Here is a 19,079-nt window from a genome sequence, read left to right on the forward strand (position 1 = left end):
ATCTATCTTGCTGGCATCTCTTCCCTAGTTTGTAACCATGCTGCTCCAAGGCACTCACTCAAGGCCTCTACTCCAGTTATCTTTAGAATGAACAAGGACAAAAAGTAGTAGAAGAGAAGTGATTAGATTTCAGAGACTGGTAAGGCATTTTGGAGTAGCTTTGCTTTCTGCCTGAAGGAGGGAAACCAAAGGAAAAGATGTAGATGGGGATGCATTGCACCTGTAGTACATTTGCTACCTCTATGCAGAGGCAGCTCTCAAAGCCCCCAGACCCACCATTGTTCCAGTACACCCCTCAAAGCTGGCACATGCTCTCTGGTGTCTGCCTTAGACAACACAATCTCCCTTGGTCCCATGTTTATGTCCTGGGTACCCAAGAGGATTAGCCATGGCTAATAACATGGCCATAGCCTAGTCCTGGGCCATTCTCTCCTGTAGTGAGGTGGTTCACTTACAAACCTGCTACAAGTTGGACTGGGCTCTGGTCCACAGACAGTCAGCTCTCCCAGGCCAGACAAGGAGAGAGGGAAACTCCAAAGAGACAGGATATGGCAGGGTGAGAGTTGAGAGAAGGAAGGGGTGATGTGAAGATCAGAGCTGGTCCTGCATCTCTAGGTGGAAGAAGCAGGCAGGAGAAGAAGCTGGACAGAGGCTAGCAAACCATCAGGGCTAGACCAGCCACTTATGTGGGAGAGGGCTTGGGCTCTCCTGCTTGAGGGTTTACCATGGTCCACACTCATTTGAAGGAATGACTGTTACTTCTAATATGTAATGTGCAAACAGACTGCCAGACTGGTGGCCCATGCTTTTCCCTTCCTTTGCCATTTGATTAGAATGACCCCTAAGTCAGTACAACTTTTTGTGCTGTCCCTACGAGGGAGCAACAAGGATGTATAAAAGTACATATTAGGCCAGGCAAGGTGGCTCACGCCTGCAATCCCAACACTTTGGGAGGCCAAGGTGGGCGGATCACTTGAGGTCAGGAGTTCAAGACCAGCTGGCCAACATGGTGAAGCCTCGTCTCTACTGAAAATACAAACATTAGCTGGGTGTGGTGGCGCACGCCTGTAGTCTCAGCTATTTGGGTGGCTGAGTCATGAGAATCACTTGAACATGGGAGGCGGAGGTTGCAGTGAGCTGAGATTGCACCACTGGACTCCAGCCTGAGTGACAGAGCAACTCTGTCTCAAAACAAAACAAAACAAAAGCACAAATCTGCAGGAGCTGGTAGAAGTGACTGGATTTCAGACACTGGTAGGGAGTTTTAGAGTTAGCTTTGCCTCCTGCCTGAAGGAGGGAAACCAAGGCAAAAGATGTGGATGGGGATGCATTGCACCTGTATTATGTTTACTAACTCTGTGCAGAGGCAGCTCTCAAAGCCCCCAAGCCCACCAGTTTTCCAGCATACCCCTCAAGGTTTGCAGAGTGTCTTAAAATTTTTGGTCCTGGCTCATTCTAAAGATAATTGTGGTGGAGAGGGGTGCCTTGGAGCATCAGGGTTACAAGCTAGGGCAGAGATGCCGGCAAGATAGATGAGCATTGATCCCAATGGAGGAGAAGACCTGTTTTTTACTGGAAGCTACTGTTAGCAGACAGGGCATCTTTAGCCACACATACAGCCATTGTCATCTAAATGAGCAGTCTCCCATGGATTGGCTCTTGGCAGGCTGGCCAGAAGTCTGTATACAACTCAGCTGTAAACTTAGCTAGCCCCCATGAAGCTGCCAGCCAGGTAGACCCTGTTGTGGGTCCATTGCTGAAACCTGCCCAAGCGGCACTTGGAGAGGACTGATATACGCCCCCTTGAAAGCTGTGATAATGGGGGTACAAGAGGCTTTCTAGCTCACTGAGGCACAGGCATTATATTAAAGCAAGGAGTCAGGGTCTATTTGAAATTCTGTTTGGCTGGGCATCGTGGCTCATGCCTGTAATGTCAACACTTTTGAGAGGCCAAGGTGGTAGGATGGCTTGAGACTACGAGTTTGAGACCAGCCGAGGTAACATAGCGAGACCCCATCTCTATAAAATATTTTAAAAACTAGCCAGGCATGGTGGCACACACCTAGCCCCACCTGTAGTCCTAGCTACTCGGGAGGTTGAGGCAAGAGAATCTCTTGAGCCCAAGCATTCAAGGTTGCAGTGAACTGTGTTCATGCCAGTGCATTCTAGCCTGGGTGACAGAGCAAGACCTTGTTTCTAAAAAAAACAAACAAACAACAACAAAACACACACACACACACACACAACAACAACAACAACAAAAACCTCTTTGGTTTGTTTTAGTCTTTTTAATTGGTCCTGCGGTTTCAATCCATATGGTGTTAATTTCTTTGAAGGATAGAAAAATGTACTCTTTTGAGAAACACAACCCCAAATGAAACAGTGTTTTCCTTCTCCCTGATGCTATTTCAAAGAGTATTCTTACAAATATAGTCCTTATGTTTAATGATTTATGCTGAAATATTTACCGGTGAAATTATATCTGAGATTTGTTTCCAATACTATGGGGAGGAATAAGTGAATAGGGTATGAATAATACAAGATTGGCTGTGAGTTGGTCATTGTTGAAGCTGGATGATGGATAAGGGTTTATTCTTCTAGTCTCTCTACTTTTCTATATGCTTAAATTTCCTATAATAAAACATTTTTGTTAGTATTGAGAAGTTGGGGAGCCTGGGTAAAATATCAAGTAAACTAATGACCCTCAATCTAACCAAAAGAGGTATATATATTTTTAATTATACCTTAAGTTCTAGGGTACATGTGCACAATGTGCAGGTTTGTTACATATGTATAGTGTGCCATGTTGGTGTGCTGCACCTGTTAACTTGTCATTTACATTAGGTATATCTCCTAATGCTATCCCTCCCCCCTCCCACCACCCCACGACAGGCCCTGGTGTGTGATGTTCCCCACCCTGTGTCCAAGTGTTCTCATTGTTCGGTTCCCACCTATGAGTGAGAACATGCGGTGTTTGGTTTTCTGTCCTTGCAATAGTTTGCTCAGAGTGATGGATTCCAGCTTCATCCATGTCCCTACAAAGGACACGGACTCATCCTTTTTTATGGCAGCATAGTATTCCATGGTGTATATGTGCCACATTTTCTTAATCCAGTCTATCATTGATGGACATTTGGGTTGGTTCCAAGTCTTTGCTATTGTGAATAGTGCTGCAATAAGCATACGTGTGCATGTGTGTTTATAGCAGCATGATTTATAATCCTTTGGGTATATACCCAGTAATGAGATCGCTGGGTCAAATGGTATTTCTAGTTCTAGATCCTTGAGGAATCTCCATGCTGTCTTCCACAATCATTGAACTAGTTTACAGTCCCACCAACAGTGTAAAAGTGTTCCTACTTCTCCACATCCTCTCCAGCACCTGTTGTTTCCTGACTTTTTAATGATCGCCATTCTAACTGGTGTGAGATGGTATCTCACTGTGGTTTTGATTTGCATTTCTCTGATGGCCAGTGATGATGAGCATTTTTTCATGTGTCTGTTGGCTACATAAATATCTTCTTTTGAGAAGTGTCTGTTCATATCCTTTGCCCACTTTTTGATGGGGTTGTTTGATTTTTTCTTGTAAATTTGTTTAAGTTCTTTGTAGATTCTGGATATTAGCCCTTTGTCAGATGGGTAGATTGTAAAAATATTCTCCCATTCTGTAGGTTGCCTGTTCACTCCCTTGGTAGTTTCTTTTGCTGTGCAGAAGCTCTTTAATTTAATTAGATCCCATTTGTCAATTTTGGCTTTTGTTGCCATTGCTTTTGGTGTTTTAGTCATGAAGTCCTTGCCCATGCCTATGTCCTGAATGGTATTGCGTAGGTTTTCTTCTAGGGTTTTTATGGTTTTAGGCTAACATTTAAGTCTTTAATCCATCTTAAATTAATTTTTGTATAAGGTGTAAGGAAGGGATCCAGTTTCAGCTTTCTACATATGGCTAGCCAGTTTTCCCAGCACCATTTATTAAATAGGGAATCCTTTCCCCATTTCTTGTTTTTGTCAGGTTTGTCAAAGATCAGATGGTTGTAGATGTGTGGTATTATTTCTGAGGACTCTGTTCTGTTCCATTGGTCCATATCTCTGTTTTGGTACCGGTACCATGCTGTTTTGGTCACTGTAGCCTTGTAGTATAGTTTGAAGTCAGGTAGCGTGATGCCTCCAGCTTTGTTCTTTTTGCTTAGGATTGTCTTGGCAATGCAGGCTCTTTTTTGGTTCCATATGAACTTTAAAGTAGTTTTTTCCAATTCTGTGAAGAAAGTTATTGGTAGCTTGATGGGGATGGCATTGAATCTATAAATTACCTTAGGCAGTATGGCCATTTTCACAGTATTGATTCTTCCTATCCATGAGCATGGAATGTTCTTCCATTTGTTTGTGTCCTCTTTTATTTCGTTGAGCAGTGGTTTGTAGTTCTCCTTGAAGAGGTCCTTCACATCCCTTGTAAGCTGGATTCCTAGGTATTTTATTCTCTTTGAAGCAATTGTGAATGGGAGTTCACTCACGATTTGGCTCTCTGTTTCTCTGTTATTGGTGTATAGGAATGCTTGTGATTTTTGCACATTGATTTTGTATCCTGAGACTTTGCTGAAGTTGCTTATCAGCTTCAGGAGATTTTGGGCTGAGACAATGGGGTTTTCTAAGTATACAATCATGTCATCTGCAAACAGGGACAATTTGACTTCCAAAAGAGGTATATATTTTTTTTAAAGGAGGAAATGGATAATATCGCCTCTTAATGAAGGCCACTGCAGCCTTCTCTCAGGCTGTTGCATGGGCATGTTGCTGTGACAGGAGCCATACCACAGAAAGCCTGGAATCTAACTAGGCAAGGATCATCTGAAGCCTAATTTAAGGTCAAATAGTTCCATAAAGGAAATTGTCAGACCTACTGCCAAGTCCTTGAGTAGGCATTTTCTTCTTGGTTTCCATACTTGTTTCTGAGCTTAAACTATCTTAATCTAAAAATTAGTGTTTCATTATCTCATCAAATAAATCTTTATTGAGTACCTGATACATCCCTGGCATTGTTCTAGTCTCTGAGAACAAAATAAACAGGGTCCCTGCCCTCATTCTGTTTCTCATCTGATTGAGACTAATACAACAAAAAAAGTAAGTAATTTTTTTAAATTAAGATAACTTCATAGTAACAGAACAGAAATGGACAAGGAAGTGCCTATTCTTGACAAAGCAGTCAGGGAAGGCCTCTTGGAGGTGGAGACATTTGAGCAGAGACCTAAAAACTATGCTTGAGCTAGAAAGCCACACGTCTGTGTCATGCCCCCCAAATTGGTCTTGAGGTATATGTTCTTTGTGACACATGAGTTGGAGCTGGCGGGAGACCTTTTGTTGTGTGTCTTCTGATGTGTTTAATGTGGGCTTAGGCTATTCTGAGGATGAGATGCTGAAGCCCTGTTTCTGTTTCTGACACAGAGCTGGGAGTTTGGGATCCCACTGTGCAGGGAGCTGGCGTGTCAGTACGAGAGCCTCTATGATTACCAGAGCCTCAGCTGGATTCGGGTGAGCTGTGCCCCTCCCCCCACCCCAGCCCTGACTGGCATCAGTTTCTAAATGAGCATTTTCTATGGGCCCAGCCCTTAGTTTAGTGCTGTGGACAATACAAGAGAAACAAAAGCCAAGACTCCTGCCCTCAGGACACTTGCAGTCTGACTAGGAAACCAAAAATAACACCTGACAAATAATTGTATGATCTAGACCCCAAGAGCCACTGGTGCTCAGAGAAGGGAGAAGTGGCATAGGCAGGATAGGATGGTGGTTTCAAGAAGGAGGTGGCAGCTCAACTTCACAGAGAAGCTTTTCCTGGAATGGTTTTGTTTATGGATGCTTCATCCAAAATCTTGTTAAGAGCTTTCCCCACTTTGCTTATGGTCACTTTTAAGCATGTTGTACTTGCTGCCTTCTTTGATGCAGAATATTAAAAAATTAAATCAAATGCTCGATGGGCTTTGAAGGTCTGCACCAAATTTTTCCTCGTTGCTGGTGCTGGGTTCTGAATCATAATGGCTGCTGATTTCATCAGCAAAAAAGAGGCTAGCAGTCTCAACTCACCCTTTCTGCACCCTCATCCTTGTGGCTAACTCTCCTGTTCTATGATCCAGATTGGTGTTTGGGCATGTTCCTCTAGCAGTGACTTCTTAACCAGTTCTGGCAGGCTGGCTTGATTGAATGCATTATAGCTATCTTCCCAATCAAAGTTACAGTGAGTTTTTTTCTGAATGTGAAGCCAGGTCAGCCACAAGTAAAAAAGTTACAGACCTTGGAATGCTAGACATCATGGATATTAGTTAGCTTTTCAAGTTTAAAATATCTTAACTTGGAGTGAGTACCAGTGTTGTTGGCATCTGAGCCTTCCTCACTACAGTTGTTAGCATCTTTAGTCAGATGGTAGATGAACAAGAGTTGGACTGATGCAAAATGGTGGTGAGAATTGATGGTCGCCAGCTACAAGCAACCTAGTCAGAGGTCAACTGGTATAGTGAGTATTGGTCAAAACCAGAAATCCGCAGGCAGAAAATGTCCGTGTTAAAAGTGTGCCTCCCAAGTACAGTAAGCCCAGATCTCTATAGGGCTGAGTCCATTCTCTAGGAAGGACATTCACAGCAGCTGCACGTGGCTGCAGTGGGCAGGCCTGTCCCCATCCCACCATCAGACAGTGGTGATGGAGGGCTTTCTCTTCCATGATGAAACTCCCTGGAGAGAGGCTGGTCATGTCTAGAGGCTCACTTACTTCTTATCTAGATTGAGTTGCCATGATCCCTTTCCAGAAGACAGTGTCCAGTTGGGCCTGGGAGAACTTCCTTTGGATACCAACAGCAGTCAAGCCAACCTGAAGACCTTTCTCATTCACAGAAAATGGAGGCCAGCTACTATGACAACATTATGGAGCAGCAACGCCTGGAGCCTGAGTTCTTTCGGGTTGGCTTCTATGGCAGGAAGTTTCCTTTCTTTCTTCGGGTGAGTCCATTCAGATGGTCACAAGAACTTATATATTTTACGCATAATTCACTTAAAACCTGTATTCTTTTCTTCCCCTTTTTGCCTTTTCTACTGAATACTTCTTTACAGAGGATAAACCAGTTAACAACAGGCATTTGGTTTTATTTGACTGGACTGGCTGCCAACTTCAGACTCTGTTTTAGTCTGTTCTGTTATTCTGTAGCTACCAGGAATGTGTGAGGGTGGCTTTCTTACTAAATCAATGGAGTTTCTTCAGGAAGTGACCAGGGTCTAAGAGTGTGCCATAGGTGCCTTCCAACTTCTGCCTCCAGTGTCTGGAACCTCCATTGTGACTCTTCTCAGCCATATAGGGCACCAGTAAAGCCCTGACTTTAACAGTAGACTGGCCTCTTAGGGTTTGTCATCTAAGATGATGGTTTTTCCTCCTGGCTGCACTGTAGCCTGTGCAGCCAGGATGGAGAACTGTTGGTATGAGAGAACCTGAAGAACACAGCATGTGGCTCCTAGGATCCTGAGGGAGCTGCCAAGCACTGGGTTTGGCTGTAGAAAGCCTCTTCTAGGCAGCCAGTTCTCTGACCCAGGATGACAACAGCCTTTTCTCCCTACTGTTCCCTGGCAGGCTGAACTGGAATATAAAAAGAGTGGAAAGGATGACTGAGCATAGATCTACTGACACCAGTTGTGATTTTCTTATTTATTCAGCACAACTCAGAGGCTCCAGGAGTAGTCAACATACACTATAGGCTGAATCCCATAGAGATGTGTTCTCAGATGATCTAAATGAAGCTGCCCTGGTGTGTGGGCCCTGGAGCAGTTGAGACCTAATCACTAATTGCTGATCACCCCCAGTTCCAATATCTTTAACTAAAGTTCACTGTCCACAAGCCTCAGCAAATAGCTGGGAAAATTCCCTTTGATATGTTTGGGATCCTGTCTTCTTGGAGAAATTGGGTTAGCCAATGAGCAATAACAAGCTTGTTATCACATCAAAGGTCAACCGGGCTTAATAGCTCCTTTAAAAAAAGCTAGTCTGCTAGCGGCAGAGTCCAGGCTAACCACATTGCAGAAGTAAGGCAGGTCAACTTGCACTTTTCTTGGGCAGTAATCATTCTAGGCTAGAAGGAAAAACGATCTGTGTGAGCACTGGCAATATGACAGGGACAGCAAGCTCACTGCCTAATTGTGATCCCCAGGAAGGCTCTAACTCTATTCCACAGGAGTGTTTCTAGTAGCAGAATGGGAATGAGTAGAGAGACTTTTTTTTTTTTTTTTGAGACAGAGTTTCACTCTTGTTGCCCAGGCTGGAGTACAATGGCACAATCTTGGCTCACCACAACCTCCACCTCCCAGGTTCAAGCGATTCTCCTACCTCAGCCTCCCGAGTGGCTGGGATTACAGGCATGCGCCACCATGCCTGGCTAATTTTGTATTTTTTAGTAGAGACAGGGTTTCTCCGTGTTGGTCAGGCTGGTCTCGAACTCCTGACCTCATGTGATCTGCCCGCCTCGGCCTCCCAAAGTGCTGGGATTACAGGCGTGAGCCAATGCGCCCAGCCAGGAATGAGTAGAGAGACTTTCTTAAGAGGACTGGGCCTCCTTCATCTCTAGTGACCATCCAGCCCAGGCATTTTAGAAGTGGCATATTTGCTAGCCCCATCGGCATAGATCATATAAGAACAATGGAAGTGGTGGAAGTCAGCAAAAGAAGTAGAAGCAATTGTACAAGAATTAGAAACCAAAAGCATTTCCAGAAAGTCCTTTGACAAACTAATGATTCTGGTCTTGTAACTTGCCTTTTTCTCATTTTATCTTTTCAAATTATGCTGTCTTGTCATTTTCTTCTTCCTGTATAGATCCACAATTTGTATGTCAAAAATAAAATTTCACTATAAAACATCATTATTTTGGATATTACAGAATCAGGCCCTGGTATCCCCTGTTTGTGTTCTGCCAAGCAGGAATGCTCCATCGTAGTCCAACCTGTTTCCCACCCTTTCATGCTCATGTCACAGGACACATTAGTGTCTCAGGGTTGTTGGAGCTTTCTGACAGGTAGGACCTGGCATAAAACCTGCATCCAAGCCATCCACATCATGCTCACAAGTAACAGTCCAAATGTTCAAATGTGGTTTCAAAGACCCTGGTAATGGAGGAAGAATAACAAGGGGTGTTAGGAAATATCACCCATCAATCGATTCCCATCTCCACACAAGATGCAATCTCAAGAAGAGGCATAATGCATGTATAATTCATGCATACAAATTTCCTCAGCCAACCCACATGCTACCTTCCCTTATTTCAGCTGCTCAGTTCATCTGTGGCAGAATAATAAGTCCCAGTGGAGGTAGCTCTTTGCCTTGCCCATGGTGAGAACCAGGTACAAAGCAGTGGGGGCCAGATCTGTCTTTTGTGGGGATGCTGGAGCTCTTCCCCAAGTGAATATGAAACCAACAGTCAGCCTCAAGGTCAACACTGTGTGCGTTCTTCCTGCTGGGCCTTCCCCAGAAGGCTAGGCTACTCTCCTACCATCCCTGAATGCACAGGCCATCTATTACTTTAGCTCTGTCAGCTTGGTTTCTCTGGGCCATCTGCCTGCCATGCCTCACAAATGTGATTATCTATTAATCTGCAAAGAGTCAGGAAAACATCCAACCCTTCCTTCTTGAGGGAATTTATATTTCTCATCATTTGACCCATGAACAGACATTGGTGAGGGTTGTACATATGAATGATATGACAAGGCTAGTTCTTCACAAGTACTTTCTTTGTCAGTTTTATTTATCAAGAAATAAATAAATATTTATTATTTATTTAGATATTATTTAGAAATATCTCTGTCCTTTGACTACTGGTCTGTTCCACTGGAGAGGCCAGCCTGCTCCTCCTGACCTTAACTTTCTTCCTAGCGTTAATCAGAATCAGAATCCCTTCCATTCTGATTCATCCAGACACATGGCCCAGTCTGGGCGCAGTGGCTCATGCCTGTAATCCGAGCACTTTGGAAGGCTGAGGCGGGTGGATCACCTGAGGTCAGGAGTTCGAGACCAGCCTGGCCAACATGGTGAAACCCCATCTCTGCTAAAAATACAAAAATTAGCCAGGCATGGTGCCAGATACCTGTAATCCCAGTTACTTGAGAGGCTGAAGTGGGAGAATCACTTGAACCCGGGAGGCATAGATTGCAGTGAGCCCAGATTGCACCACTGCACTCCAGCCTGGGCAAGAGAGTGAGACTCTTATCTCAAAAAAACAAAAAAACAATACAGACACATGGCCCAGCCTTAGCCAAGTTCTCCCATAGTGAGACAGGAAGTAAAAATGAGACAGAAATCCTATTTCAAGAAGATCAGGGTCTTCCAAGGCCTGCCCTGTGATTAACCCTGTCCCAGGAAGCATATGGCTGGCCCTGTGACGCCTCTCTCTTTCTTCCTTTGAAGACATGCCAAGAGGGGCTGGCAGTGCCTGATACCATTTTGTTGAAATGGGTCTGGCTAGGCAGTTGGATGGGCAGACTGTATCACCAGTGGGTTTCAGGGGAACTTCCTCCAGCCACCCACTCATGACCAGCTATGACATAGGCAGAGCAAGCAGAGTTGGGGGTGCCTTGTCCTCAAAGAGAAAAACTGAGACATAACCAAAAGTAAATGTGACATAACATAAAGTTTTAACAAGTCTGTACTTAGAATGGTGTTTATTTGTTCTGCTGACATGTTTGCAAAGAAATTTGCTGCCAAAGGGTTATTAATGCAATAAACAGTTACTGAATACCTACTGGGCACTGGGCAACATTAGACTGTTTCTCCCAACTAATAAAAGTGATCCTTCAGAATCACACACTTGATCACCACCACCCCCCCCCATTTAACATTATTTGGTGGCACCCATAGCAATCACTCCTTGGTAACATTGGAGTCAGGGTCAGGGTCTTCCAAGGCCTGCCCAGTGATTAACCCTGTCCCTGGAAGCATATGGCTGGCCCTGTGATGCCTCTCTCTTTCTTCCTTTGAAGACATGTCAAGAGGGGCTGGCAGTGCCCCCTCTGCCCAACTGCTTCTACCAGTTCTCTACACAGACACCTTCTTTCCAGCTCCACCTTTTCCTGTCTTGATTGTTGTTGCCCTGGTTGTCACAGTACCCACATAGATTGCCCTTCTCCACTCACACCATACCATACCAGCCTGACCTAGGCGGACCTTTCAGGACATTTTTTTAACATAGCTTTTTCTAAAATCCCATCTCCCACCTTGCTCTCTTTCCTGCGTAAGGTTTTTCTCCTTCTTCCAAGCTTCTTGCAGCCTGTACCCTTCCCTTGGGGCTGCCACACCACAGTGTAATTCTCGCTTTGTTTTTCTTCTGCCTCCTTGAGTGCAATGCCCTGTGCCTGTCCCAGGGCCTGATACAGAGAAGGCTCCTAAGATATGTTTGTGCTATATGTAGCTACTGACTCCAGGGTGGAGGTGGGGGGCTACAAGCAAAGCATACATAGAGTGTGCTCTTCTGTTTGTGGCAGAACAAAGAATACGTGTGCCGTGGCCATGACTACGAGAGGCTGGAGGCCTTCCAGCAGAGGATGCTCAGTGAGTTTCCGCAGGCTGTCGCCATGCAGCACCCCAACCATCCTGATGACGCCATCCTACAGTGCGATGCCCAGTGTATCCTTTGATACTGGGTGGGAGGAGGAGGGCAGGGGCCCTGGGAGGTGAGATCCACCCAGTCAGCTGCCCCTTTACCACACTGCCAACCATACAGGTTAGATATCCCATAGTCCTAAACCTGAGTGTGTCCTCATTGCTTAGCACACACTTAGCAAGGCACTAATACCTCAAAGAGGAAGCAGTGGCACGCCCTTAGCAGTGGGTGGTCTAGTTATCAGTGGGGCTTCAGGAAGGCCTTTATCCCTCAGGCTGGCTGCTTCCAACAGCTTAATCCTCACCCTGCCCTATGAGGAGTCTGCCCAGGCAGCCAGGAGCAATCACTGTACAGGGTGACTTGGGTCCTATCAGGGCTCTTGTCACAGGGATACCACCTGTGCTGTGCCCTGCTCCACTCCCATGTGTACTATTGTTGTCCCTTCTCTTCATCAGGCGGACTGGGGCAGGGCCCAAGGATGTGTGGAGCAGGAGAAGATGAGGAGTTCCTTTGGTTTGGTGGCACTTGGAAGTCTGAATGGAAACACTGCCCTTCCCCTCACCTTTCACACACAGCTTCCTTGGGGACCACATGACAGTTGCCATGACTACGGCAAGCTTGTTTCAGAGAAGGGAGGGCAAGTGGACTCTTATCTGCTTTTTTTCCACAAAAATTTCAAACAGTATTTTATTTAAAAGTTGTTCTTCAGTAAATATGCTTTACCTATAGAGGGGAAGCCCAGACCCTTGCAGTCTTCTCTCATTCCCATGGGGTGGATGCCTGCATTCCCCTCTTTCCCTTTGTTTCTTAAAGGGGCACCAGAGAACACTTGGCTGTTGACATCTCACCTTGGCTAAGTGCTCATGAAACTCAACTACTAGAGCAGGGAGAGGGAGAGAGCAGATAGAGATTTACCTAACTGTGCTTGGGTCTGATCTGCCCCTAGAGATGCCACTGCCTCCCCTACTGGGCTGTCAGTAAGGAGCAGGGACTATGGTGCACTTCTCCCCTTTGAGGAGATGACAGGGGTCAGCCTCTCAGGTCCAGCTCTGGCAAGTCTGTGTTTCTCCTTCACTTCCTGCCCAGACTTGCAGATCTATGCAGTGACGCCCATTCCAGATTATGTGGATGTTCTGCAGATGGATAGGGTACCAGATCGAGTCAAGAGCTTCTATCGCGTCAACAATGTGAGGAAGTTCCGGTATGACAGGCCTTTTCACAAAGGCCCCAAGGACAAGGAGAATGAATTCAAGGTGAACAAATCTAGGAAAACAGGGGCAGTACACACAGCAAGTCCAGGGGCAAGCTCAACTTTCTTGGGAACTCACCACTGTTTTATCCCTCAGGGAGGCAGGGTGTGGCAAAACTTGCCTAACTGCCCACACCTGCCTGTTCCCTCCCTACAGAGCCTGTGGATTGAACGTACCACACTGACCCTGACCCACAGCTTGCCTGGCATCTCTCGGTGGTTTGAAGTGGAGAGGAGGGAACTGGTGAGACATGTCTCAGATGAAGCTGAGCTTCACAACTGCTCCATCAGCCCCAGCTCTGGGGGCCCTTCTCTAAGGACTAAAGAAAAAGAGAGCGTCGGCCACCTGCCTGGCCAAGGCTCCCACAGGTCAACCCTGTGCTAGGATCTTTGTGTACCTTCTCTTATCTAATCCATACAACACCCCTGAGCAGCAGGTATTTTCAACCTCCTACTTTACATATGAGAAAACTATTCTCTGAGATTCAAGAAACCAGAGTGCTCTGATTTCAGAACTAGTGTTCTTCACTATTTGCTGTACTTCCAAGTGCCTATAAATCAGACAACAGAAGTGGAAAGGGTCCAGGGAGTCTCAAGTTCACAGGAACAAGGAAGGGGAATCAGTACCACAGATCTTAGACCCCAGCTCTCAGGAAGATGATGAGGGATTATCATCATTTCTGGGATGACTCTTTGTGCTGTGTGCCCCTAGGTGGAGGTGAGCCCTCTGGAGAATGCCATCCAAGTGGTTGAGAATAAGAACCAGGAGCTACGCTCCCTGATCAGCCAGTATCAACACAAGCAGGTGCATGGCAACATCAACCTGCTAAGCATGTGCCTGAATGGTGTCATTGATGCAGCTGTCAATGGAGGCATTGCACGCTATCAGGAGGTAAGCTGTGGCCACAGGCCAAATCCATGCAGCCAGCCTGGCTGGGAAGGTGGCTCACAGGCTTCTCTTTTCAAGATTATAGTCTCCTTAGGTAGCCTTCCCTACATGCCCTCTCTTGACATGGTCCTGGAATGAGGCCCTAAGCTCCCTATCACTCTCTATTTCTTTGGCACAGTTCTCTGGTAGGGCCTTTTCTTCATTTTTATTCTCTGAACTCTAAGATGGGTAATCTGTAATCCTGATTATGGGAGGATGTTAAGTGCCCTCCAAGAGGAGCCTTGGAGCCCAGCCCGTCAGGAGAAGTGAGTCGTAGGCTGGATAAGAGGCTAGCCCCTACTCCCAGTCCACCAGTCCTGCCTGCCCTACCTAGGCCATCCAGGCTCCATGAGGGACTGGGGTCAGCATCCAGACTTAGATGGCTTGGCCACGTTCAATCCTTCTCAGACAAAAAAACACACCTCTAATTGCCAGAAGTTCAAACAGGCCAGACTGGTGTATGTACCTATGAGGAGACAGCCTGGCTGTTTTTTAGGTGGCATTAGTGGACTCAAGTCTCCTGGGCCCCATTTAAGTAGTAGTCTTGGGAAGAGTCTTCCTGACTTGGCCTTTCCTTTCACAGGCCTTCTTTGATAAAGATTACATCAACAAGCACCCAGGAGATGCTGAGAAGATCACCCAGCTCAAGGAGCTTATGCAGGAGCAGGTATGTCTTGGAGAGCTTGGGGACCAGCAGCCTGGTGAGAAAAGCCATGCACTACAAGATGAGCCGTTCTCAGGGGCTGCTCATGGTTCACAGAGTGGCCTTGTTTGTGACTCTGATAGGTTCATGTCCTTGGAGTTGGGCTAGCAGTTCATGAGAAGTTTGTGCACCCAGAAATGCGGCCTCTGCATAAGAAGCTAATTGATCAGTTCCAGATGATGCGGGCCAGTCTCTACCATGTAAGTTGATCCCTGTCCTGCCCCTGCTGCAGTAGAACCAGGTGTCACTTCCTCCAGACCTACGCCACAAACCAAAGGAAAATAGGAGAGAGGGAGCCTGGGCAGGGACCGGGGTGGGGGAGAGAGGCTGTTCTCCCTACAGAGGGACAGGGGGCAAGGATGGATGCTATATCCAGGGGAAGGATGCTGAGGATCCTCTCACTCACTCACTCCCAAAGGAGGAGCCAGATTCAAGGGCAGGGAACATTTTTCAGGGCACTGTGCTAGTAGACAGGTTTTCATATGTGAAGGAAAAGAGCTAAAGTATATGGCCCACATGTAGGGATCTTTTTGGAGATGTTTTTCATCCCAAGAACCTAAAGAGATAGGCATGGCCTGAGCCAGCCTTCTCTCCCCATCTCCCTCCTCCTCCTCTCTCCCTGTCCTTCTTCATTCTTTCTCCTCCCTCTAATTGTTCTCGTTTCCCTATTTTTACTCTTCCTCCCAACTCCCTTTTCTCCCTCTTTCTCTCCCTCCCTCTTCTTCCCAGCTTCCTCTATCATGTCTCGTGATCCAAGCTCACATCTGAGATAGCCTAGGATGAGCAGTACTTTCATGCTAGCAGTCCTTAAAGGAGTCAAGCAGGTCCTGGGGCTGGGCCAGGCTCCTGAAAGTCTCCCTAACTCTGGCCCAGCTCTTCAGCCTCCACAGTAGGGTTTGGCCCAAGGACTTAAGCACACAAACAGGACTTATATTCCAGGACCAGTATTCCTTGGCAGGGTCTTAGAGGAAATGCTGACTGGCTGAGGATAGAGCCCCCTATTCACATACCCAAACCTCATTTTCAACTGTGGGGCTGACTCCAAATGTTTTCTAAAGATCCCTACCTGCTAAACAGGCTGGCTCCCAGATCTTAAGGGATATGAGCCCAATTACCTGCTGCTACCTGGCACCCAAGCCAAGTTCTCTTCTCATCACCCAGGACCACTGGATAGAAGTGGCAGGGAGACAAGAAGTAGAGCTGTTCGATGCCGCACGAGGTTGTCATGAGCAAAAAATTCCCCCTCTAGGGATAACCATGGCCACAGGAGCCCTGAGGGAGGTTGAACTACTTAAACTCAGTGGGCCTGACCCATTTGGGGCGGACCTGCTTTGTTCTTGGATGCTGCAGGTTCTGGTCATCTCCGTCCCTCCAGGCTCCCAGTGCAGGTCTCAGCCTGTGTGGACAAGTGTGGACAGCATGAAAAGAGAAAAAGAAGCTTGTTGTAGTTTGAGAGGTAGGGGCACATTTTCCAGAGGAAAGCCTGGAGATCCTGAAATTTCTCCCTCTGTTAGGATTCTCCCATGGTATTTCAAGGTGAAATATGCAGAGAAGCTCTTTTACATCTCCGCCTTAAAATTGGAGTGTCCATTTAGTTAAGAACTTGGGCAGTATCGCTGAGTCTGGTGGGTATTCATTCCACTACCTCTCATTCCAGGGTCTCCTGCCTGTTTGACTGGTCTCTGCTGTGTGCAAACTTCCCCATCACAGCAGGTGACCCAAGCAGGCTGGAGCCTGGCCAGTGAGGAGGTTCTCTGCCATGTGGGTTGCAGCAAAAAGCACAAAACACTTTCCTATATACATCACGTTCTTCCGTGTGCACACATAGCCTTTCTCCAGCTACAGAAATACATTTTAGCCCTCTGTATGCTTTGGAAGAAGCGGGTGGAAAACCCAGTGCTTCTTCACACCAAGCTCAGAAATATCCCCAGTGGACTTAGGGCCCCTGTTCACTACAGCTTTTGAAGGACTTGAGGAAACCTTAACAGTTGTTTCCTCTGAGTTGTATACAGGGACACAAACAAACATGCTGTCACCCAGTAGGGTTTGAGATCAGAAATGTCTGCCCAGAAATCTACATACTTAATATGAATTGATTAAGCTAAAATAGAGCTGTGCTATTTTTCAGTTACATACATCAGGATTTTATGTTCTGTCTCCCCGTAGACTGTGTCACAGACAACCCAGGTCACTAAGAGCTGGGCCATTTAGCAGTCTAATAAAACCCAACCCCAATCCTTATGTAATTGGTGCCCACCAATTGACAACTAATAATAAGCTCTTCCTCTCCTTCTTCCCAGATCTTGTTCTACTTATTCCGTAGCGAGAAAACCTGTTAACACACTCCTGTGAGCTCAGACCAGCTTCAGTTTATTCCAGATGTGCTTCTCTTACTGTGGAGTCAACCTGGGGCCTCGCACACGGCCTTTGGTCTAGGTTCCAGTGCAGTTAGGAGGGTGTTTTAGTCGTGAAGAGGGCATTGCCCAAAGGAAGTCAGCAGTTCAGGTTCAGCCAACCATATGATTCTTTTTTGTTTCTTTTACATTTTTGATCACCAGTCAGTTATTCCCTCACATCCCTTAGTTACTTATTTATTCTTTACTCTCTATGAAGGGGCATTCATTTCTCAACAGGAGTTTCCAGGTTTGGATAAGCTAAGTCCTGCATGTTCAGGCACCAGCACCCCACGGGGAAATGTTCTGGCATCCCATAGCCCCATGAGTCCGGAGAGCATCAAGATGACCCATCGGCACAGGTATGGCCTTAGGGCTGGGGAGGGTTCCCTCTGGAGAGGTGAGTCTAAATTGTCAAGGGTCAGAGGAAAGAGTCCTCATGTATACTCATATGCCCTCTTACCCATGCACACAGCAAACACTTATGTGGCTCCTGCCATAGGACCCACACCCTGCATTCAGTCAGTCACTATCCTGGGTAAGAGAAGTGTATACATGATACTGTGGGAACATGGAGGAGGGGGCATTTGGGGTAAGTCTCAAAGGATAAGTAGATGTTTGCTAGGGGTTAGGAGGGTGATAGGGCAAGATCTAGGAAAATCGACTGACACATGCAGAAGCCTCAAGATATGAACAAGCCAGCCTGGTCAGCACTCTGAGTAGAGCCAAGTGGCTGGAGTGCAGGATTCCAGGGCATGGAAAGGAGATAGGATCAGCTCTGAATGGGCCTTGTTCATGCAGGCCTTTGGACTTGATCCCAAGGAGAATGAGGATCACCAAGTCAGTTTTAAGGAAGAAACAGCATAGTGATGTGAACATCAAAGACTGGTTTGCCTGGGCTCAACTGAAAATACTGAAAGCCTCTAGGCCAGGAAGGCCAGGTTGGAGGAGGAGACTAGTGAGAGGAGCCCCTCACTTAGGCTTGTTTTCCAGTGTGAGCAGCAGCTCAGCACAGAGTGGGTACTTAGTAAATAAGGAACAAATGAATGAGAAGCTTTCCTGGTATTGCTAGAGGAGAGCTGTTGACAAGCCTTTTGGCCACAGATGTGGAAGGAGGCCCGCAGATAGTTCACAGCCGGCTATTTTGGTAGCTTCCCACACTAGGGAGAAGCCCCTGACCAAGGAGCAGATCCCATCATGGTGTGGGGGGGTGGGGGGTGGGCACTGACTCAGACTAATACCCCATAGAAAGGGGGACCTGAGATCTTTGACCTGATTTAGCATATCTCTTATTCCTCCTGAGAAACTGCTAATGTCATGCAACTGAGTGGCCATAAGCCATGTAGCTGTAGGTAGAGGCTTGTCCAGTGTACCACACCATTGTCTCTCCCAGACCAAGGGTTCCTGAGTAGCAGGGTACAGCTCAGGACTGCTCCAGGCCTCAGATGGGTATGAGCATTGACTATGGAACCCTCCAAACCGGTGGTAGCTGAAATCAGGGATGACTATTCCACACATTCCGCTCTACTGTCCCCCTGCCACCTGCCATGGGCCTGACTCCTCCCTATTTCCCACTCTTGCTCACAGCCCCATGAACTTGATGGGCACAGGCCGCCATTCATCATCCTCTCTCTCCTCACATGCGTCTAGTGAAGCAGGAAACATGGTGATGCTGGGTGACGGCTCCATGGGCGATGCTCCCGAGGACCTGTACCACCACATGCAGGTACAGAGCTGTCCACAGAGAGTGGGCCAGGGCACCATGCCTACAGAACTCACCTTGCTGTTGCAGTGTCTAGTCTGAGGGCTTGGCAACCCTGCCTAATTCTCTAGCTCCTGAATTCAGAACACCCCTCACCAGAGCTAGAAAGCTGCCATTCTTCCACACACCATCCTAAGTCTCGGTTCCCAGGCCTTATTTCCCAAGAAGAAAATCCAGCTTCAGTCCTGGTTGCTTTAGGAGATCCCATGGGAAAGATCCTCTGCCAGATTGCCCCCTTGCCTGGCATTCCTGTTGGCTTAGCCCTGCTTCCTCCATGGTCACCGTAGTATGGCCAGCCCAACAACTTTGCTCCATATGGGTGGTGTGGGTGGCCCCTAGTTGCCCAGCCATTAGCCTGGCCTCCATCAGGGCTCAGGGGATAGCATAAGGCACTGGGGCAGAACACCTCAGGGCATGAAAAAGCAAACTCTGTGC

General features: G+C 46.9%; 1 protein-coding gene across 6 annotated transcripts in view; it reads left to right on the plus strand.

Moving 5' to 3' along the window:
* Positions 1-19,079, plus strand: part of DOCK3 (dedicator of cytokinesis 3) — a 699,272-nt gene that overhangs the window by 659,205 nt on the left and 20,988 nt on the right. For 5 of the 6 annotated variants that reach the window (XM_031009748.3, XM_031009752.3, XM_031009749.3 and 2 more), the window contains 10 exons: positions 5,437-5,523; positions 6,874-6,978; positions 11,491-11,632; positions 12,696-12,862; positions 13,016-13,102; positions 13,571-13,750; positions 14,370-14,453; positions 14,573-14,689; positions 17,123-17,244; positions 18,470-18,608. In XM_031009748.3, coding sequence (XP_030865608.3) covers positions 5,437-5,523; positions 6,874-6,978; positions 11,491-11,632; positions 12,696-12,862; positions 13,016-13,102; positions 13,571-13,750; positions 14,370-14,453; positions 14,573-14,689; positions 17,123-17,244; positions 18,470-18,608 — 1,230 coding nt within the window. The remainder of the gene's footprint in view (positions 1-5,436; positions 5,524-6,873; positions 6,979-11,490; positions 11,633-12,695; positions 12,863-13,015; positions 13,103-13,570; positions 13,751-14,369; positions 14,454-14,572; positions 14,690-17,122; positions 17,245-18,469; positions 18,609-19,079) is intronic. The other variant, XM_031009751.3, reaches the window with a different exon arrangement.

The sequence above is a fragment of the Gorilla gorilla genome, chromosome 2 (genome assembly GCF_029281585.2).
Source record: "Gorilla gorilla gorilla isolate KB3781 chromosome 2, NHGRI_mGorGor1-v2.1_pri, whole genome shotgun sequence".
Taxonomy (NCBI): Eukaryota; Metazoa; Chordata; class Mammalia; order Primates; family Hominidae; genus Gorilla; species Gorilla gorilla.